Source organism: Scomber japonicus, chromosome 12 (genome assembly GCF_027409825.1).
Source record: "Scomber japonicus isolate fScoJap1 chromosome 12, fScoJap1.pri, whole genome shotgun sequence".
Classification (NCBI taxonomy): Eukaryota; Metazoa; Chordata; class Actinopteri; order Scombriformes; family Scombridae; genus Scomber; species Scomber japonicus.
In genome coordinates, this window is record NC_070589.1 from 6,590,890 (window position 1) to 6,614,654 (window position 23,765).

Genomic DNA, 23,765 nt, shown 5'->3' on the forward strand with positions numbered 1-23,765 from the left:
AAAATATCCAATATATGTGTTCATAAATGATTCAAATAAACCATCTCAGCTATATCACCGTTGTCGCCTCTCTGTGTGGCTCATGTAAGTTTCGATGTGGATCATGGGCAGAGAGAGTACAGTACACGTCCTGCTTTTAGATCCACAGTGTGGAAACAAGGGAGCTCGCCTGCATTCAGATGACTCAGAGGACAGTTTCCTGATAGGGAATGTAGGGCAATTAACATCAGCAGCCTGGAGGATATGGATTAAGAAAGACAGAAATGAAGAAAGGGAAAAATAGGAGACTATATGAGATATTTGTCCCTGTTGACTTTTTGCACACTTTGTTTCTTAGTGTTCACATCTCTGGCAACAAACACACTTGACTTTACAACATACTATTCAGTCTAGCCATCTTTTCATTAATCACAGATGAAGTTTCATAGGATGTTAGTCAGTGTCTACATTTAAAGTTCAGTTAAAAACTTCAGGGAGTGACTTCAAGTGAAAATGTGCAAAGTTGTGGGCGTAGTGAATAGTTTCAGAATCCCGTGTGTCAGACTTAGTCTCTCTGTCCATCTTGAAGTCATCAAGGTTTTAGAACAATTTGGCTCTTCACTCTTCTCCATCCTGCAGTGTTCTGCCTGTTTTCTCAACCACCGCTGTTTCCTTCACCCAAGGGTTTGTGTTAGGCCTCCAACAGAAACACCAGCATGACCTTCCTGCCAGCATTCCAACAGCAACACACACACACACACACACATACACACACAAACACACACACACACACACACACACACACACACACACACATAATATAAGTATAGGGTTCCCAAAACAGCACAGAAGGTTAAAATAAAAGCACATGCACATTGACCTAAAGCCAAGCAACATAAATAATGTAATTGAAAGAGAAAATCATTAAAGTTAACAGATTTAAAAGTTTATTTTCATGAAGAGAGTGAAGGAGAAAGATCGGGTGAGCCAACACACCTGCAGAGAAAGAGAGCGAGAAAGAAAGGAAGACAAAGAGGAAGAGAGAGAGGGAGAGTGTGGTGGGGGGGAGTGAGATAAAAGTAAAGTAGAGAGAGAGAGAGAGAGAGAGAGAGGAGGAGCAAAAAGTGTAAAGAAAAATAGAGAGAGGCCGAGAGAGTCACACACATCAGTCAGTGGATCTGAAGAAGAGAGCAAGAGAGGAGAAAGGAGGGAAAGAAAAGAAAGAGGGAGAAGGAAAGTTAGAAAAGAGAAGAAAGGAAGAAAGTAAAGAAAAGACATAAAGAAGAAGCTGACAGGCTGAGCTGGGCATCCATCCAGTGGGACTGTAGAGACTATAAGATTTGGATAAAACCAGTGTGACTGGAAGTGTACTGGGAGGACAGACTGGTTTCCACTCGCAGTGAGCAGACTGTCAAACACCATGGCTGACAACGTGAACGAGGAGTCGAATTATATCCCAGGGAAGGATGAGCTGGACTGGGGCTATGAGGAAGGTAGGATGGTCTTCATCAGCATGTGAAGGGATGCTGAGAAATGTAGTATATGATGCTTATAGCTGGTTTAAAAGGCAGAGGTTCCAGATGTGTTTTAAAGAGGTCCGAATCCAATACTTGAAGCACTTTGAAGTCTTTACTTATTGTGTCCACCTGTTCATATTTTGCACTGTGGTCATATGCTCTCTAGATCCTGGTTTTATGTTTGCACAGTCTGAAAGAAGACAATGAACAGCTGATTCTGAATCTGTCTTCTTAAACAAATATTTGTCTACTCTTCATAGCTCATATATTATCTTAAAAGTGCAGTTTGAAGAAGATTGAAGGATTTTACATTCAAGAAGGGGTATTCCAGCAATTCATTACTGCAGTTTGTATTGGATTAAATATAATTGGGGAACAACAGTCAAGAAAATGGGATTTCCTGACTTTTAGTCAAAAAAAGTTGGATCCTACAATTCCCATAATGGCTGTATTTGGTAAACGCCTCTGTCTTTCAAACTCCACACCCCCAAGTTGTACTGTGAGCTTTCTGTCAAAATTTGAAGTCTCAAGACCAAGATGAGACATCACTACATCATGTACTTGTTTTCACATGAATTGCAAAATCAGTAAGCCAAGTTTGATGATTTTTTTTTTTTTTAATGGGTGGACTGCCCCTTTAACTATCATAAAGATATTTGTTCAGTGTCAGATCAGTTAGGCCATGTTTGGACTGAACAAGATCAGAGTGAAATGTGACACTTTACAGCAACTGTGGACAGACCTACCCGGAGCTACTCCAATACAACTTCAATCTCATTTTTTCAGCGTACTTTGCACAGCCTAATATTCAATACTAACACCAACTCGGGGTTGTTTAAGAGTGTCAAACTCATTGTGATAGTCACAGTATGTGATGCAGTTACGATGTGATGAGCTCAACTGGTTTGTGTTATCTCACTCTCTCTTCCTTTTGTTGCTGCCTTTACTGAGCACCGTGGGATGCACTGTGATATTAATCTGTGAAATTCTTACTGTAAGTATACTGACTGATATGCCACACTTTACTCACATAACCTAGACACTAACGTATGGCTTGCATATGCCACCAGTGTCCTGTGGAAACTTTGCGTCCAAACAGAAGCAAGCACAGAAGCATGCTTGAATAGACACAAACAGAATATTTAAACTTTTTAATTTATACGTTACTGCTGACACAAAGAAATATTGTGCATGTTAGTTTGAAGTCTCTTCAGGACACTTGTGACATATGATGTTTATAAGGTCTTTATTAGAATGGACAATTTAGAGGATTACAATGTGAGAAACAAAAAAAACTGAAAGCTTTAATTGAAGCAAGAATATTTCATGATTCCTCCAAAAGACCTTATAGACTATTTATGAAATAATAACAAGCCTGAGGCAATAGTCCCTTGATAACAACTCTACACAGTGAAAAGATATTAATTATTAAATACAACTAAAGCATTTTAACAGGACACACCCTCACCAAAGCTGAGCTACTCTCTAAATCCACCCAACCAAACCAAAACAATGACACTCGCTCCCTGGACGAGCACTAATACACACTAATTGTAAGTTGTTAGCCAAAGTAAATGAATAACTGAGGAGGAATGGTCAATATTTCATGAAAACATTGATTATTCTTCCAGAGTAACAGGGTTATTGGACTTGCAAGACAGACTAGAGACTTCTAAAATATGACTGTTTTGGACTGCATTAGGTATTCATTTTCTAAAGAATATAAAACCCAGTATCATGTTTCAACTTTAAAACGAAGCGTGTCAAAAGTAATCCACGTTAAAAATACAAACACATTGCATACAAATACATTAAAGGAATAGTTTGACATTTTTAGAAACTCACATATTTGTTTTTTTTTGTTTGTTTGTTTGTTTTTTTGCTTCGAGAACTTAAGATCAATACCACTCTCATGTCTGTATGGTAAATATGTCTGTATGGCCAATTAACTTAGCTTAGCATGTTGTTTGAATAACAACATGCTAGCTGCAGGTTGTCCCAATTGAAACCAACTTGGGCCCGACAAGCACACACAGAATTCTGCACAGTTTCTTTAGCTGCATTAGTGTAGCTTCAGTGAAACTCTCTGTGCTTTTACTAAACTGTTGTCAAGGCTTTAGTTGCTGCGGAAAGAGAGAATGTGACTGGTCCCCCCACCACTTTGCTACAGAGTGAATAGTCAGTCAGTGTGAAGATTCTGCCTCAGCTGTAGTTGAGGCAGAAAGGGGGTGTAGTCTACTAGACTCTCCAGAATATGATACCCACCAAATGTGTTCATTTCCTCCTTTAAAGAAAACGCACAGGGACCACACATCTTACAATGTCCTCATTGTGAGAGATGTGGTCAGCATAAAGTTGAACTGAATCTAGGCCGGAGTGTACCTGTGGTATCACTTAGTGTCACTTTCTCAACAGTGTTTCACTTGGTATTTATTCTTTGACACAGCAAGAAAACTTCCTTTGATGGTAAACTAGCTGTTTAACAGCTCAAAGTCAGTGTGCACAATTTTCCTTGTCATCTGTCTTACATAGGCTAACACGCTGACCCTCTTTCTGTAACCACAACCCACTTAAATGTATTTCTATGCACTCAAACTTCCTTCTCATATCTCTTTCACATTGGGTCTTTTGCCCCTACTTGCAGCAGTACTCTCATTGTCACAGTCCCAGCAAGAAATGCTGTTCACATACTAGATAGAGGAAGAAGAGAGGGGATGAGCGGAGGGGTAGAGAAAGGAAAGCAAAGGGTGCTCGGAGGCTCTTTTCAGGCAGACTTTAGAGAGTAAGAGAGTGAAGAATGGTTTGTGTTTGAAACACATATTTGTCCTTCTGGAAAGTGTTCTACACATACACAGAGGAACTGGCCTCAATAGTATTTTGTGTCATTTGTTCCTAGGGAGGATGATGAAAATAGCAGGGAAAAGGAGGAAAAGAAGGGTTATGCACCAAGTGACTGAAAAGACAAACATTGTGCACTCAAGGTCCACTTTTATAAAGCTCTCACAATCTTTATGGTTGTCATTTGAACTGGCCCAGAGTCACTGACAAAAAAGGGAATTGCATATAAATAAAGTTTCTAAAATTGCCTTTATTGTAAAGTTAAGACAAATTAATATAATATTGTTAGTCAGCTAGGCAGCGTATGTGTGAGTGTAGTGAGTGATACCTGCAAACAAAACACAAAACCAAACCGACTGGTTAAAAAGGAAGCCACTTCAATAGATTGAGACACAATCACTCAAATAGGTAGTTTCCTGATGTCCTCTCCACCTCTGCAGAACGCAGAAAGAGAAGTATGTCGTACATATCAAACTACTTTTTCAAAATTACGCTGATTATCAGTGTGACCATAGATTTCATATAGTGTCAATACATTTCAACTACATTTTACTCAATCTATATCCAGTTCATGTAAACTGCACAGACAATTGTAAAAGTAAATGTCCATTACATTTGAAGAGAGCAAGAACTTGAGCAGGAATGAGCAATGAGCAGTAGCTGAACAAACACTGCAGTAAACTACAGTTAGAGGAGCAACAGGTAGGCCCAGTGGCCTTATACAACATCTCAGAAGTCCAGCAGGCTAAGTGAGTTAGCAGCTTTGCGAATGGAAAAAGTGTAAAAACTGATGCAACAGAACAAGAGTTGTTGTATTTTTGTATTACAGGCATTCTTCCTGATCAAATCCTGGCACCTACATTATCCACAATGTAACTTAACTACTGAAAGAGTGGTCAGAGATTGGGGTATGCTATGCTAGTAGCAGCTAACGTATCCTGGAGTTAGCCTCCAGCAGAGATAAGGGCCTACAGAGGTCTGCTAACCTCACTGTTTTCTAACACCATACCCTTTCTAACTATACAATCTTTTTTCCTCTTTTTTGTATGTATGCATTAGTACTTCTGAACACCTCTTTAAAGGAGCCCCGTGGACTTTCCTTGCTTTTTTTCTTGCATTATTTACATCTAGGCTATGTTTACTAGCTTGCAGAATTTTTCTGCCTGTATTGGCACATTGCTGCATCTCCTGACACATTAAAACCACTGCAATAGTGTGAAATCATTTGCAAGGCTGTGTCACCCACATGCATGTGTGTATATATATATATATAGGCCTATATATATAAAAACGAGGACCCACTCATAAAACACTTGGTCCATAGCGCCACAGGAGCTCCCAAAAACTCCACAGGCTACCTTTTGCATGTATTGCTGCCATTGCTGCATGTTCCTTCTCTGGGTCTGGGGTAGCCTTATCTAGCTAAACACTTTAAGCCAGGCATAGAGCCCATTTATGATGGTCTGCTTTAGCATTAGGAAATGTGAAAAAAATCTGGATTTAATATCCAGAAGCTAAGTTTAAGTGGCAAATGGATAAACAGCTATTTATTAAATAAATGTGTTTTTACAATGACACAATGTCAACAAGGTGTGCACTGGTTTTAACATGTTACAGCAGGATAAGCACATGTGTAATTAATAACATTAATTTTGCTTGGTAGGCTACTGTGCATGCTCACTTGTATGGTGTACAGGGCACTTAAATCTAACACAGATATTTTGAAGTGACAGTCGGTTAGAATAAAAGTTTTTATATATAAAATATTTTAGGTAAACCATGTACATGTATTCTGTCCCTCATTACAAAAGGGACAGATTTAACTGTGTATTGTTTCTAGCTTATAATGTACATTTTTCAAGTTAAAATGTAAATTGTAAATGTAAATAATTATAGTATGATGATTTTGGTCATGGGTTAAGGAACATGATTTGATACGGGTTTGATCATAGTTAAACATTGCATGTGCTGAAACATTATATTCTCAGGATTTAGAATGTAGAGCAACACAATGAAGCAATGCACATATACAGTGAGATGCAGAGAGTTCAGTGACTATTCAGGTCAGTGTGTAAGTGCTTCCTTGACAGCATGTCTCTCAGAACAAAGATTGAGCACGGGCCAAGGCAGGTTGTGACCCCTATCCAAAGTGTTCCTCCTTCTGACATCAGCAAGCATGATAAATGAACATGGCGCTGTCAATCACAGTCTTTTTGATGAGCATGGCACATCTGGTTTACCTCAATCACACACTATACTGATGATCAATTGGAACAGTTATTTTATTTTTTGGAAAGCAGCTTTTCCTGCAGCAGACCATACATGATAGAGTTATAGTTTCAATTAAAAACCAGTCCAAAGCCATTGCAGTATCAACAAAACCTCCTGAACACTGAAACAGTCCATCAGGAGGTGTTGCTGTGTTTCATCATCATAACAATAATAAATATCTCTAATGCTCTCTGAGAGATTTATATTTTATCTCCTCTTTGTCCTTTATAAGTTAAGATTTTATATTTAATTAACCCATTATATTTCAAATGAATCTTTAAAAAAAAACAACTTGGTAGATTATACCAGTCTATTTGTAAATGTAATAAAATCTCCATGGCTGGTTCTCCCTCTGTTCTGAGCAATCTCAGAACCCAGAGAGCATTTTTTGGAGATGACAGCAGAAACATTTACAACAAAGGCTTTTTTTAATGTGTATGTTTGCCTGTACCATTATAGGTGTAGAGTGGGGACTCCATTTCCCAGCAGCCAACGGCGAGTACCAGTCTCCCATCAACTTGAACTCCAGGGAGGCCCAGTATGACCCGTCCCTCCTGGATGTTGGCCTATCCCCAAACTACGTGGTGTGTCGAGACTGTGAGGTCATCAATGATGGACACACTGTTCGCATCATTCTCAAGTCCAAATCAGGTGACTGTCGAGAGACATTACACACACACACACACACACACACACACACACACACAGCTTTTGTCACCAATTGGATAAGTCGTCCCCAATTAACTGGTCTCTAGTCCCCCAAAGTAGTCCCATGTCAAGAAACACATAGACACACACACATAGTTATTGCTGTCTGGTGAGTCTCTGATGATATGTCAGTGTGAATGCATATACTGTTACTGTGTAATGTGTCAACCATAACCTACTTTAAATAAAGCCTGTGTTTCACTTTCAATATTGTCTGCTTTGATCTGTCCTGTACTTCCTGTGTGTGCTTACCCACAATGTTGGGTGTTTTCGGTGCTGTTGCCAGTGGTTACTGGTGGTCCGTTGCCTAGTGATCATGAGTATGAGCTTCATGAAGTTCGATTCCACTGGGGCAAAGAGAACCAGAGAGGATCAGAGCACACTGTCAACTTCAAGGCTTTCCCTATGGAGGTACACACACACACACACACACACACACACACACACACACACACACACACACACACAAACACACACACTACTCGAAATTTAACCACTCACAGGGCACACAAGGCCATGACCGTGGAGCCAGATCAACAACCTCCAAAAAACTAAAGAAACACTGTGTTAATATAATCTGACTTGTGGCACTGATACTTATCATTCAGATAACACCACAGTCCTTGAACACAAAATGTTTTCATTTCTGACATGTAACACTTCTGACATCTGGTGTGGGCAGAGCTGAAAAAATGTTGTAAAATGTCTCTAAGGAGCCTTTAGATTGGGTTCTGTCCATCTCTAAACTTTACGCAGATGGCCTGACAGAGCCAAAGTAGTTTGGAAAGAAAATGAATAGATGCATATATATATATATATATATATGTGTGTGTGTGTGTGTGTGTGTGTATGTATGTATAATATAAAAATATTTGTATGAATTGTATACAATATAGTCAATGATTTAAGTACTTCTGTCCAAAGTTCATAAATACTCCCTCTAAAACCTCTTAAGACCGCTAATTAACATGATGCAATGAATCTGGGGTGCTGGAACAGTTTCTTAAAGAACAACTAAACCTGGCACCGTCACTGTGAGGACACTGCACCAAGCTGCTGTTTGCCAAGAAATAGTTCCATCTACATCACACCCTAAAAATATGTAATTGTTGTATTCACATTTCTGTTTATATCCAAATTAAACAAAACAGACTGTCATTAATTGGTGAGCTTTAAAGGTGTTGGTTGGTGTATTTCGAAAGTCGCCCCCCTGCCTCCAGTCCTTATGCTAAGCTAGGTTAATTGCTTACAGTAGCTATTCAGCTTTCATGAAAATGGTATTGATTTTCTCATCTAACCCCCCTTTCTCAGACAAAAAGAGAACAAGTGTATTTCTCAAAACTATTCCTGTAAAGGTCAACGTTTTGAACTTAGGTTTAGTCTGCCAGACTGCACGTTCTACCACTAACATCTGGCATTTAGTTAGCGTTTAAGGTCAAAACTGAAACTTTGGAAATGCCACAACTGCCATACCACCACACTGAATACACTGATGATATCTGATGCCTGTTTTGTTCGCTTAATTTTTCATTACTTCATTCATGGGTCAATGTGTCAGGTTCTTCCGTTTAGTAAGTGGTTTAATTTAGCCTAACATGTCTACCATACAGTTCCTCACTTCAAAGCAAGATTATAAAGCTTAAGAAAAGAAGAAATAAAACCATCAACCTCTTTAGTATACCCTAAATCGAACACTCTTAGGGGTTTGGTCATTTTATATAATAACTGAAGCAAAGGGTTAGGTAGGTTTATGTTGGTGTAATGCTAAAAGAGCTGTTAGGGAGGAGGTTGGGCCGGTGTCACACCTTGAAATTGGAGACCCTTTGACATTCATGTTCAATGTTGGTTTCTTTTAACCAATATTATAAACTTAACCTAACCAAATAGTTTTAGTTGACTTAATGTAACCAAATCTAAATCATTGCTGTTTAAACTGGGCAAAATTTGTCTGGTTATAGTTATTTCAACAGTATTTCAGTGTCTATAATGTAGTTAAACATCTTGACGTATCTTAAGCTACAAACCAACAAAAATATCTTCAATAGGAAGTCACAGCATAAACTATTACAATGTCACAAGTTCAGTTCACTGTTTCTATTATCTAACCAGTTACAGATCTGTGGTCTGGTCTGACACTGACATGTTTTCAGATTGGTCTCCATGTAAGGGCCCTCAGTCACTACCAGCTGATTACTTCTCATACTGTCACTTACTACTGTTCCTTACACCTGTTCACAACAATGACCTCTCAAATACAGGTTGTGATTTTGTTGTGTCTCTTTGCAGCTCCATCTGATCCACTGGAACAGCACACTGTTTAACACTCTGGAGGATGCTCTGGGGAAGAAGAATGGAGTCCTCACCATTGCTCTTTTTGTGCAGGTAAACATCCATGTCAGGACAAAGTAGCTTCAAGGCTTCATGATGATGAAGATTTACTTCCACTATGGTTCTCAGGCTGGGTGGCCTTACAACAGTGGTGGAAGATGAACTCAGATTGGAAAGTTCACAATAAATATCACAATATAAAGATATGCCCTAACCAATACCCATACCCATACCCATACCCTAACCCTAACCTAACCTAACCTAACCTAACCTAACCTAACCCTAGAAAGAAAAAATAATTTTAGAGCTTTTCTCTAATTCTTGCTTTTTTTGTGCAATATTGTGGATTGAATTTCACCTCTTTGGTCTCAAACACTTATTTATGTGAAACCATGTGAGAAGTTTAGAGGAGAAATTTCTCAACTCATACACATCTGAAACATGAATTTCTCTACTGATGTGGTAAACATCCACTGTAAAAGTTTTTTGAATCATATCTGAAAGTATGAGTATGTTCTCCCCTTCGTGACCCTTTTTCAAAAATATTGACCTTTTCATTCTGTCATTGGCCGTCTAGTGTTTTTCCTTCCTGGGATTGTACTTTTACTGTAAAAGGAGCCTAAAGGAGCAAACAGGCTTTCCCTTCAGATTAGATTGAATCATCATTTTATTAAAAGTATTACACAAGCTGGAAATTACAAAAGCTGGAAATTGCTACATTCTTGTGAAATTCGCCTGCTTTGTGACTTCATCAACCGGGGAAGTTATCCAGGGTTTAAATGTCAGAAAAAGTCTTAAACCTTTGGCAACCATCTCATTTTAATGAAACCAATAAGAGAGAATGTTGTGCCAGCTGAGGAAAACACACCCCTCCTGAAGCCACGATGTTAACACCGTCAACCTCGTACGTCCTGTTTTTGACAGCTCCTTTAGTTTCTACTTCCTGTTTACATCCTGCAAGGATACAGAAGATAGAAACTAAATACTACCTAAAATTTTGTTGACATTTTTGAGACAATCACCGACAACGTTGTCTTTTGAAGATATAAGTCTTCTAACCACCAGCTGAGCTTACAAAAACCTGAAATGTTTTGATGTGTTTTTTATCAGATTGGTAAGGAGCACCTGGGTCTGAAGGCCATCACTGAAGTTCTGCAGGACCTGCAGTACAAGGTGAGGCCAACACTGAGAAGATCAGAGCAGATTAGATGATATTATGTTGTATCAGATGAATAAATGTTAGATATTATGTGAACACATGATGACAATTATTGTATTTCTGTTGTATTTCCATCAGGGGAAGAGCAAGATAATCCCCTGCTTCAACCCCAACACTCTGTTACCAGGTGAGCTGCATGAAATCTGATACATTTAACTTTATATTGTATGTTAACCCCTTTGAATTGGTTTAGATATAAATTAAAGCTTCATTTTCAGAGGTCACAAGGCAAAATGTTTGGGAACCACACAGTCAAGACATTCACTGAGTTAGATAATGTTTTTTTTATTATATTAAATGTTAAATCTGCCACTCAGATCCATTGTTGAGAGACTACTGGGTGTATGAAGGATCCCTTACCACACCACCTTGCAGTGAGAACGTGACCTGGATCCTCTACCGCTACCCTCTCACCATCTCACAGCTACAGGTAACTAATCAATTAAAACATGCTGCAGTTCAGGCTCATTGTTTTAGGTTAAGAATATTGAACCAACCTGATCTTTAACAGAAAATGAACACTTGTGATCCCATTCTTCTTCCATTCCTGCCTTGCAGTATTTACAGCTGCACTAAACAATGTATTTATATTATCAATTGATTAAAGTGACTGTAACGTGAAAGATGTAGCTCACACACAGAGAATAAAGGTTTTTATAATTATTGGCATCGATTTATCTGGTGCTAAACATGGTGCAATCTCTGATGCTCCTTATTTTCCAGGGAAGTCAGAGGTCAGGGTCAGATACAGAACTCATTTAACAGCTTCAGTCCTCAAGTGAAAGAGGGTTTTCTCTACTCATTAGACTTCCCAAGGTCTTATAAGATAAGGCTGCGGTTTTCTATTATTTTCTTATTGTCTGCAAATTTCATGCGCAGGGCTAAACCAACCATGAATCAACCCCTACTAGCAAGTATTGTGTGTGCATGCAAGGCCTGATATGTCATATTCCTCTGTGCTGCAGACTTTCATTGTTGTCCAAAAATGATCAAAAACATGTCAATGAGCCAAACAGCTGCTCATTCATTATGAAGAGATTAGTTTGTTTAGTTTAGTTTAGTTTAGTTAGTTTGTTCAGGAACGGCTCCAAAGAATAATAACAGCGATCATGTTTTCAGTCTCTGGAGAGTAGTTCTTTTTGTAAAGAGCTGCTATTTTTCCATGGCTTTAAAACTTGTATGAAGTTAGTATTAGAAAATCAAGTGCCCTGCCCCTGGTTGAGGAGATGTCCAGACCACATGGTTATAAAAGCAACAGGAACTTTACTTTTCCATTTTGGAATCTGTGTTCTTGCTGGAGGCAATAAAGAATCCACCTTTTGAGCCCAAAGTTATACCAGTGCTTATGACCAAGACAAAGGTAACATCAGTGTTGCCTTCAGTCATTCCTGTTCAGCACATCCTCCTTTTATTTCCTCTTCTGAACACTGCAGTTCATACAAGTATGTCTCCATGAATCCACCACATCTGGCCATTTCTTCTCGTGGATCATCGCAATCATATCAGTCAAACTCTGGGACACCCCTTAGAAAGTCTACTGAGTACAGGTCTATCGCAATCCATGTGTCCAGATTGAGATTAGGACAACTACATGAGTATTAGTATTAGGTAAAAAGAAGAGAGCAGTGAAAGTAGTTTGATTAAGAATCAGAAATGCTAATCATCAAGAGTTCTATTATCAAATAATGGTTTTATACCTGTATAGTCATCTGGCAAATGAAACTGGAAAGTATCCACTGTCAACACCTCTACTGTCCCTGTTTCAACTCGACTATCTCTTTCTCTACATCATACATAATCAATATGTTTCATACCACAAGTGCATTGACCTCAGCACAGGAAGCCTTTACACCCACTGCCAATCAATGAGCCTGTCATCATGCCTTTAATAGATCTAAACTTTAGTTCAGCCTTTGCCTGACTCGTGGCTCTCTTCAAGCAGATAGTTGTAAAGGACAATGATGGCAAACCCCTGACATTTGTTTCAGTCTTTCATCTGAGCTGCCCTCCGGTCTGTTGGCCCTTTGAAATGCTAACAGAGAGACTGTCTTTCTGCCTCAGGCTAGTCCTGTACTAATGTGGATGACTAAAACAGCAGTTAAATCATTTTTATAAACAGAGCTGGATGCTCTGCTTCGCCTTAGTATAGAAAACTCAGTTATAACTGTTTGAAAATGGCCAAGCATTCAATATTGACTACTGACTATAGATAGATAGATAGATAGATAGATAGATAGATAGATAGATAGATAGATAGATAGATAGATAGATAGATAGATAGATAGATAGATAGATTGATTGATAGATAGATAGATAGATAGATAGATAGATAGATTGATTGATAGATAGATAGATCACTTTTGATCAATTCGCTTTTTTGTATTTGTGCAATGAGACTAGATAAAGACATCTGCACTCACTTTTAAAAAGAAGGCTAAATAAGAGGGTAAAACTACAATTTGTTTGCAAAGCTGATATAGCACCTGTTGTTTCACCTCACATGGTATCTTTGTCTTAGTCCTTAGATCAACAATTACTATAAATGAAACAGCAGAGTACATTGTTGGATAATCTGTCTGTGCCTTTAAAAACAATGTTTATGATATGACAACACAGTGATCAGGGTTTGATTATAGTTTTAGGGAAAGATTATGGTTTGAGTAATGGAATGGGGAGAAAGTGATAACTACAACAGTTTGGAGTCAGCAGTGGTTCCCAACCTTTTTTGCTTGTACATATAAAGCATTATATACTTAGTGTCATTGTCACAGGTTACATGTAGGTATATGACTTGTGAGAAGTTCATTTGTTACATTACAACAAATAGCTAAATTTAAAAAATATTAAAAATACATAAAAGGAAAGAATAAAATAAAGTCACTATAGAATAAAGTGAGTAAACCCAGAGATGTTAGGAGTAAAAGAGTACAAGTATTGAAATTGTGGTATCTAACCTGTCTTTGTCCTTTGGTATGTGAAATCTGGGGCCATCTCTTGGTGTCCTGATGGATTTGAAACAGATGCTGTGTTTAGGTTAAAGGTGAAAAGTCAGGTCAGGAGCTGTCTTTTTCTGACTGACCAGTTATTTAGAAGGTGTTTGTTTTTGATAGAAGAAACCACATAAGCGAGAGCTATAGCAAAGAAGAGAGAGAGAGATTCAGATCGGCACCAGGAGCTATCTCTTAAGATTGGACGTTTGACGCTGTTCTCTTTTGTAATAAAACCTTTAAAATATACAAGTGAGAATGTCAGCGGTGGTTTCCTTCCTCATCAACACATCAAGAATCAACATATTAAATTACACTTCAAAATAAAACAGACATAAAAGGTGGGTTATGAAGAAGAAATAACTGCAATGCATTAAACATCATAGACTGGCAATGACCATGTTCCCACCACTGAGTGAAGATGGACAACAGCAGAAATGCTTTAAAACAGCAGGTCCTGCTATCCTAAAATACACACATCAAACATTCAGCTATTATTGACTGATAATGGACCAGCACTGTGTATGCACAGTGCATATTTACATCGTATGTGTGTGTGTGTATGTATCATACAACTGTTGCTATGCCAACTAGTCTTGCACTTTGACAATGGGCTATAAATCCTCCTTCTGTAAGCCCACTGCATAGCAACATCAGGACTCTTGTCATGTTTGCTTTGATTGATGTTGCCAGCTGCTATTCGTTTGTGTCACCGGTAGTGATCATATCTGCAACGGCCGCCTGTGTACATGAACAGGAAGTCAGATTTTGGATCTTTAGCTTCATAGTTCTGATCTAAAGCAAGAAAAAAATAGTGCACTATATTTGTTCAAACTTTGTTCTCACATTATATAGTAAGGGTGCTTCCTCTGTCATTAGGGATTCCAGTCAAATTATTTTCTCCCAGCCAAGTTTCTCTCACCATCCCCATATGAAAACTCAGCTGTAAAAGCTTTATTACCTTAGGGCCAAACATCCTGAGGAAACCCTGAGTGTAGTGCAAATATTTGCAGTCACATAATGTACTTGAATGATCATGTGGTGTACAGAAAGTCAAAGAGAAAAAGCTGTATGTATGTTGTTTTCATATAGAGACCAGACTGTATAAAGCTCTGTACACATTTCATACCACTTCACCAATAATAACATTCATGGGGGGACGCTGTATGTTTTATGTTTTTGGCGAATTTTTTGTCATGTAAACTGAACATCAATATTAGCTCATATTGGTCAAACTTGTCATGTGTAGAGGCTTGAAATATTCAGCTTTCTCTTTCTGTCACTGCAGATTGAGGAGTTTCGGAGGCTGCGGTCTCATATCAAAGGTGCAGAGCTGCTAGAAGGAAATGATGGGATGTTGGGCGACAATTTCCGTCCCACCCAGCCACTCAGTGACCGGACGGTCCGTGCCGCCTTCCAGTGACTCTCACTTTCCACTGCCAACTTGGAAAAACTATGGACATACAGATACAAGTATTGAAGGTAAGAGCGTGTTAGTGAGTTCTGTCCTGTTTTAATATAAATTATATGAACTGTGATGGCTGCAGCCCAATTTAATGAAAGCAAGTCAAATCAAACCTGTTACTGGCAGATATCAAGATATCAAACTTCATTAAATAATACAGTAACCCCCATTGTAAGTGTGAACCAACTGTGTGTGTAAATATCTGGGAAGATATCTGGACCTTTAGCTGCTAAATGCTCCAGTGTGTTCACCAGATAGCTGCTAACTTGGATTTTTCAGAAGATTGTCACTCAAAACAGCCACCTCCTGCTGCTGGAAACCAGGTTGATGAAAACTAATAGACTGAACCAAAGCAGTACATTCTTGGGCCTTAAAACAGAAACAATTGGCTGAAATAAGCCAAAAATGCTCAGTAGAGATGAGAGAAACTGCAGTCAGGTGATAATTCTCTACAGATTTATCACTACAAGCAGATAATGGCACCACTGACCAGCACTTGCTCCACTTTCACCAAACACTTATATTTTTAGTTAGTTCAGCACATTTCATCCCGAGGGACAGACTTTTAATGGATGTAGGCATGCTGTCCCTGAGGTATTCAGGTCCTCTGAAACCACAGTATAATGGTTCAAACCCTGGAAGAACTAACCCAGTTCAGTTACTAATCTGGGTCTAGCCTATATACAGTATGTGGAGTATGGAGGGATCCTGGATTTAATTCAGCAGCATGGCAGAAGAGAGGTATGGTGGAACTTTTGAATCTTGGGGCAAGAAATACTGAATTTTAGTGATATTAAAACTTGTATTTATTTCTACATGTCCATGTTAGCCTGAAAACTCTTCTAACGACGTGTTATTTTTCTCTGATATGTAGACTGAGTCACATCATTATCAGCCAGCCTTTGTTCACAAGACAATGTCAGGAACAGGAGAAGTTAAAGGGAAAATGATCTAATCTGACTCCAGTGTGGAAATGTATACGTCATTTATTGGTGTGAGATGCAGCAGCTGACTTCACCAAATCATTTCCACATTCAGTTTTAGATCTTCTGTCTTTAAGGAGTACTCCGACATTTTAGTATTGGTTTTCCAGAATGTTTGGAGAGAGATAGATGCAAAAGACAGACGTTCTGACTTTAAATAGTAACACTTCGCTGAAAAGCTGTATTTTCCCACCCTTGACTGGTTGACAGTTTCAAGTCTGTTACCCCTCTGACCACACTGAGCACCACTCATGACTGTGGTCACCCAACAGTGATGTCACATGTTCCTGTGCATCACTGTAGCAAGGTGAGAAGTTAAATGACTTAAAAATCTTAAAACAATCTGGAGCCCAGATGAACATTGAAAGCTGTTTCTCTTGCTGTAATCATTCCTCTTGTTCATACTGACCATTAGAATATCTCTTCATAATCTACTTACAATGTAAGTGATGGAGGACAAAATCCACAGTCCTCTTTCTGTGCACCAACAAAACGATTTTCAGTGGGTGTTTAGTTACAGTTTCAGTCCCAGAAGTATGAGTTGTTCCAAGAACACTGGATCCTACATTTCACACAACTCAAGAGCATCTTTCAAACATCTTCCAACGTCCAAGCTGCCAGTTTGTGGCATGTGCTTTCTGTAAACAGTTATGAACATCTTTGATTTCTGTCCAACAGTTTTATGCAGGCTTGGCAACATTGTATGTGAGTGTTGGGGGACAAAGAAACAGGTGCTTTTGCTATGGAAGTATCAGACCTGTCTCCACCACAGACCCCTTTCTCTTTACCCAATGGTACTGAGCCTCAAGCGTTACCAGTTTGAACCTCTGGCCAGGTGCACTGCTGGTATTGGTTCTCCTTTTATATATTCAATAAATTGATATTAGTTACCATGACGACTGTTGTATTCAGAGCAGCTCAGCCAGTGTTCTGCTTTTTATGTATGGAAGGGTCAGCAAGTGAAATATACCTGTGGAGAAGGGGCTGAACTTTTAACTTCAACCAGAAGCTAGTTTTGAGCAGCTATTAGCCTAACATGCTAACAAGCTATGTGATTGTGATAGAAAAGAAAGTTAAAGTGTTTTTTTCGATCATGTGTATCTCATATTTGATAAAGCTCCCTCTAGAGCCAAAAAGGAGATCATGATAAAAGTGGAATGTAAAGAAGACTGGTAACCCCATTACAAACTTTACGATGTCAACCATAGAGGAAAAATCCTGCAAGTGGGTGTTTCCACTCAGTCACAGTCTTTTAGCAGTTATGATCACATAATGACTAATGCAGTCATTTGAAATGATTCAGATTCATTTCATTTCCATGAATGCAGCTATGTTTTCTTTTTGGCAGTACCAACACCAAACACCAAACTGTGAACTCCCAAATAGTGTTTACAGTCTGAAGGTGGAGCAGAACAGAAACTATTTTACAATGTGAAGATGTCAGCTTAATTCCTATTCAAGGGGCAAAGAAAGAAGGACTGGACTGAAGAGTGACAGAGTGAGGGGGGTTAGGGTTAGGAGATAGAGGGGTACTGTGGTGGAAGGGAGGTGAGAATGCCAGAAGGATGAAAGTGGAGGAGACAGAGGGAGGGCAGGGGGGGAAAGGGAGGGATAGAACAGAGGACTATTGTTTATAGTGTAAAAGGATACTGATCTAGTCCCACCAGCACAAACCCACCTGAGACAAGACCTGTGAAGGAGAGAGGATGTAGGTGAGAGGTAGAGGGGAGCGGAGGAGGTAGAGGTCAGAAAACTAGCATTTAAAAGTGTAATAGTGACATTTAAGTTGAGGTAAAAAAAAAAAAAATTTCACACGCTGCCCACACTTTGTATATGTTTTTCAATGTGGAGTGGTTACAGAGCTCACAAAAAAACTCAACATTGTAAAAGAGTACCTATAAAGTGGCTTAACGTAATTAAGAAAGTAGGGTTTCATTCCATGTAAAGAGGTGGTTGACTCTACCAAATACAATGCATGTAGTATTCTTTCCACAGAATACACAGAATCTAAGCCAGGGCCTCCTGCTACCTGCATCAATGTGCTGTGACCTGCATGAATGACCAGTATGGAAATAAACAGCTGAAAAGAGCAAATATTGTTATGGAAATAAAGACCCTTTAATTCATCTCAAATTTAGCTACACATACACAAACAGCTCAGAGTGTTGGACTGTGTTATTCAGTAATGCTTTATTTGACCAGTTCCTGAAAATGTATGATTTAATTTGCAGGTTAATGAGCAGTTTTTAGCTCATTTTACTAAAAGGGCAGTGCAATTTCGTGCTAAAAGAGGACAATGGAAAAACAGTTTAGTTGATAAGTACAAACTCGTTATATTTGGGTTCCTAATTGTTTTTAAAAATCGTAATAAATGACTGAAAATATTTTGTTTGTATGACAGTCTTTCACAAAAACTCTCATATACAGTACGACCAATTTACATAAGAATGAACTGTTACACAGCAACTACTTGTTGACATAAGGTTGAAAAACCTACATATATAAGTACAACTCAACCAAAGTAACCTTTTCCCCCCTTTTTATAATATGTACCAAACTGCAGCACCCTTTCTCTAAAATATCCTCAAAATGAATTGTTAAGTATGACGGCGTATTAGGGCCATATAAGTAAAAAAATATATATATTAGTATTATGTATGTTGAGTATTATGAGAACAAAACTCAGAATTTCTGAGATTAAAGTCGCAAATTTATGAGAAATTTGAAGGCAAAGAGTCACATGATATGTCACTGTCGCAAAGGCACGTTACGCCGCTCTAGAGAGGACGTTGAGAGGTGCAGAACATCCAAGGCAAGCATCCTAAGATAACAAGTATCTCCTTATTGCTAAACCCAATTGAAAAGTACAATTTAATAAGTTCTTCCACGACAGGCATAATGAACGACGAGCGACCTCTCTCCAATGTTGCAAAGTGAGGCTACGTGATTGCTTGGCAGAATAGAATAAAACACCTTTTTTTCCGACAAGTTTTTTCCAACTTCAATCTCAGAAATTCTTAGTTTTTTTCTCAGAATATTACCCCCCCCCCTCCTCCAGGTCAGGTTTCTTTTTACTTATATGAATATAACTATCTATGAATCTAACTTTAACTATGTTTATTCTGTTTAGTAGTTGCATCATATTTTATACATTTTATGATCACATTGTGTTGTTTCTATGTAAAATCTTAATCAGTAACAAATCATATTTAATAAATGTAGTGGATTAAAAAGTATAAGGTGGCATGAAATGAAAATGTTTAAGTAAAGCAGAAGAATGTTACATTTGTGTGAGTACAATACATGAGTAAATGTACTTAGATTTGGTCTCTTCAAGTTAATCACTGAGATCTGATTTGCAGGTCAAAAGGTCAAAGCCATGCTGACTTATCTTAGCAGGAAAATCACAGCTGTTACTATTATCATTAACGAGTGCTCCGTTGTATTCAAGTGTCCCAGTAAGTCATCATAGTGTGAGAGCTGAACAACAGCAGCACCCTGAAGCTGAAGCAGCTACATGGAATTCAGCCGTCATTCATTTGATTATGTACACCTGTGTTTTTCCTGCTGTCACATGTCAAAATGTTTCTGTTAAAACGGCCTGAGGACAGTTTAAGCAATTATTTTACTGTTTGCCTTATTTTCTTTTCTCAATCAGTTTGGTTCACCTGGAGGTTTGTTGGTCACCTGACTGCACACGTCCTCGTTAGGCTTCTTTTTAGTGATGTTGCCTCATAACTTATTAATACTGGTAGGAAATAAGACCCAAGTCATGATAAACCTGAGTTCATCTTTAGTAGGTTAAGACTGAAGACTACAGTTACCAAACCTCTGTGACCTATTCTCATCTCTGCATAACATGCTGAATCCCTGACCCAACTGTCAATGATCAAATTGCATTGTGGGTAATGTAGGCACTGGGTTTTGACCAAAAAGAAGAATGCATGTCATAAAAAGACAATATTTCTGGTTCTGCTGCATCAATTTTTTTACACAAGTGTCCATCATGTGTCTGACAATATTTTATACAATGATACATCTGTAGAGTACTTGCAGAAGAAGAGAATGGCTAATTGTAGTTCTTTTTATTTATTATAAAAACAACTAAGAGTATTATTCATTGTACAGGATGCCTATGATGCCTTAACTTAAGAACACTGCAATTAAGGCATCATAGATAATCCTGTACGATGAAGTGTAATATTCTTATTTATTGTTATTATACATGTGCAATACAAGTAGCATCTGTCTGTACATGTAGGCTGTAACTACTGTGTATGTATGTTTGAACTTGGCCAATCTGTGTAATGTGCAATTTATAGGAGCAGGCTGATATATTATACCTAGAGAAAATAAATCATTTTATACTCACATAGATAAGATTATCTGTCACAAAGAAGCTTGAACCCCTTTTTTCAGAGAAACTTTAGTTTAGTATGTATTTCATCTGAGAAGCCTTGTTACTTGTTGTTGAACTGACGTAACTGGCAGCTTGTAAAACTAGAACTTTAATACAGCGTCCCCCAAGCATTACATCCCAACACTGTAATTCAACTACCAGGAACACAGGAGCAATAAAAATTCCTCTCTTTTCAACATTTTCCCAGGTTTTGCTCTCTCCAACAGTTTTACTCTTCTGTGGAGAACATCAGGTTTATCTTTTTTCCTTCCTTTTAATCCAATCCTTGTTTTTTTTCTTTCTTTACAGGAGAGAAGAAAGTAGAGGTGAGAAGAAGAGGAATGTTGGAAAGAGAAAGAGAGTTGATGTGGTTATAGATCAGCTGCAGACTGAAGGTGGACAAAGAAACTATTGATTCAGTGTGTGTTTGAATGTGTGATTGGTGCAGGTGTGCTGTTCTTCCTTTTCTGCTTCACCTTTCGCTCTCCCTCTCATTCCTACTGTTTGTGTGTGTGTGTGTGTGTGTGTGTGTGTGTGTGTATGTAGTGTGTGTGTGTTCTGTTGGTATGTCTCCAGTATTGCTGTGCCAATCTGCTGTGTGTGTGTGTGTGTGTGTGTGTGTGTGTGTGTTTGTGTGATCAGACGATAGTACACTTTATAAAAGGCCTCCTTTTTGCTGTCAAAACAAGAGGAAATATGAACCACAGATGTATCTACACACACACACACACACACACAGACACACACACGCACACACACACACACACAGAGACACACATTCATTAAATGTTATAGAGTGAATGTACTGCAGTCGACCTGCTGGACGAGTTCAACACACAGTTTACAAACTATACTTCTAATTTATTATTTTGACATGAATTAATTTAAACTGAAAATGAAGTCAACATGAAAGAAGAAACTCATCTGAGACTTAAACCAAATTCATATACAGCAATTATACTCACATTACATGAATTCTGGTTAATGAAGTCCTCACAAGTCACTTTTATCTCTCCCTGCTTGGGGCTGTCTAAGTGAATATAAGTGTGTTTCCATCCATCTGGTTTTCAAACTCATTTTCAATTTGTGCAAATCAAGTGTATAAAATTGAGCAAATTCTAAAAATGTCACTTGTCTGAAGTGGAAGACTTGATGTATTGATAGCAAGTGAAGCCATGCAAGTGACGTAGATAAAGCATGTGGTTTAAACATTTCTCAAGCCTCTATACTGAGAAGTTAAAAACATCAGATCTGTGAGTAGACTGTAAACTTTCTAAAGCAGTCACATGGTTGTCCACTGTGGTTTGACTGATGCTCCTTTAATGATGTCATCTCATTGAGCCCTCTGCTTCTGCAACTGGAAAACTACCACCAACAACCTTTTTTAATGGATGGAAACGCACTCTAATTCACATTTCTTTTTGCCAATCTCAAATGCCAAAATTTGCACTACATTTAAATGGAAACTGACTTATGTCTACTGTCTTTTAAATATGTGCTGCTGTCAGAAAAAAAAATCATCCCTCTTCAGTCACTGTAACACAAGACTGAACCTGAACAAGGCTATTAATCCAAAATAGTCCAGCTTTGATGTTTTTCTTGTTCACCAACCCAGATATTATGCTGCATTAAAGTCAAATCATGCAGACCATGATTATAAGTTGCTGAAGGGGAAAAAGCTTTCATGTCAGCCTTTGAAATATATTTCCATGTCAGAATGAAATTTCTGACAGCAAACTCCCAAAAATTAACAAAACCACTGGAGTCACTTAGTTTAAAAAAGCAGCTATTGGCTTGTTTGTATTTGGCTTCAGTTGCTGTTAACAAACACTAAAAATATGGCAAATGATGAAACTATTAATTTAGGATTATTTTCCATTTATCAAGTCAAAATGAAGAGAGGATGACTTGTTCCTCCCATTCTGTTGACATTAGCTTCACTCAAAGTATGCATGAGGTTCATAATTAATAAAGAACAAATAAGCAGAAGGCAAAAAAAGCAATGAAACTGAATTAAATACATTTTATGAAATATGTGGGTTTTAAGACTACAAACTGTCACAAACTATATAGAATTAAATGGAAAGAGTTTAAAAGCTGTGATTTATCTTTATAGTCCCTTTGGACCCACCAGGCCTCCCCCCACCAGATCTTAAACCAGAGTGCTGATGAAAATCAGATGAGAGTCAGTCATCTATTATGATCATTAGAGTCTGCCGCACTATAATCATCATAATGAATCTGACTCTATTCAAGTTTATTGATAATCTGAAGACTTTCATGCTGAACACTTGTCTTCAATATTTTTTTAAAGTCGTATGTGATGATGGTCTTCACTTTAATACAGAATGATTGGTATTGTTGTTATCCTTCAAAGAACCCATTAATATCAGTATAAAACTCTCATCATCGATCTCTTATATTGTTTTAGAAGGTGGGGAGTGTGTATATGTGTGTGCGTGTGTGTGTGTATGTGTGTGCATGTGTGTGTGTGTAGTTTTCTGAAGGTACTGTCTGACAAACTGATCTGAAATAAACTGTGAGGACTGATGACTGTTACTATAAAGCAACAATAAACTAAAACACTGACTTACTAAAACACTCAGCTGGTGATTTTTTTAATACACTGAACCAGGAGAAACAGTAGCCTGATACTAATGAACACTAATCACTATATTGTTTTTAAAGGGTAATTCTACTCAATATTTTATACTCATTATCCACAAATCCCATGAAAAGAGCCAAAACCAACAAAGAGTGTGATGGATCTTACTCCTCTGGGCCATAGACCCTCATCACTGTGTAAAAACTATTAAAAACACATCAGTGAGTCACACTGTTGCATCTTTTTTTATTACCATGAACACCCACTGTTGTCTATGTTGATTCAATCCCATATACACCATGCTGCTGCCAGAAATACTTATTAGAGCAGTAATTATGGATTCATCCGCCGCTGAAAATAGTTCCTGACAAAAGCACAATTTCCTTCCTATACATCATCAGTAACTGGGAGCCACACTCAGGGTATGAAGAAGTCACATCACATTGTTGATTTTTGACTTTAGATG

At 38.2% G+C, this 23,765-nt stretch overlaps 1 protein-coding gene across 1 annotated transcript; it reads left to right on the forward strand.

The window, feature by feature from the left end:
* Positions 1-1,191: 1,191 nt before the first annotated feature.
* ca8 (carbonic anhydrase VIII) lies at positions 1,192-21,154 on the forward strand. Its single transcript, XM_053329420.1, has 9 exons — positions 1,192-1,472; positions 7,065-7,256; positions 7,600-7,724; positions 9,600-9,695; positions 10,752-10,814; positions 10,939-10,987; positions 11,178-11,290; positions 15,136-15,329; positions 21,004-21,154. Exons 1-8 carry the CDS (start codon positions 1,400-1,402, stop codon positions 15,268-15,270), a joined length of 846 nt encoding a protein of 281 aa, XP_053185395.1. The 5' UTR covers positions 1,192-1,399; the 3' UTR covers positions 15,271-15,329; positions 21,004-21,154.
* Positions 21,155-23,765: the final 2,611 nt, after the last annotated feature.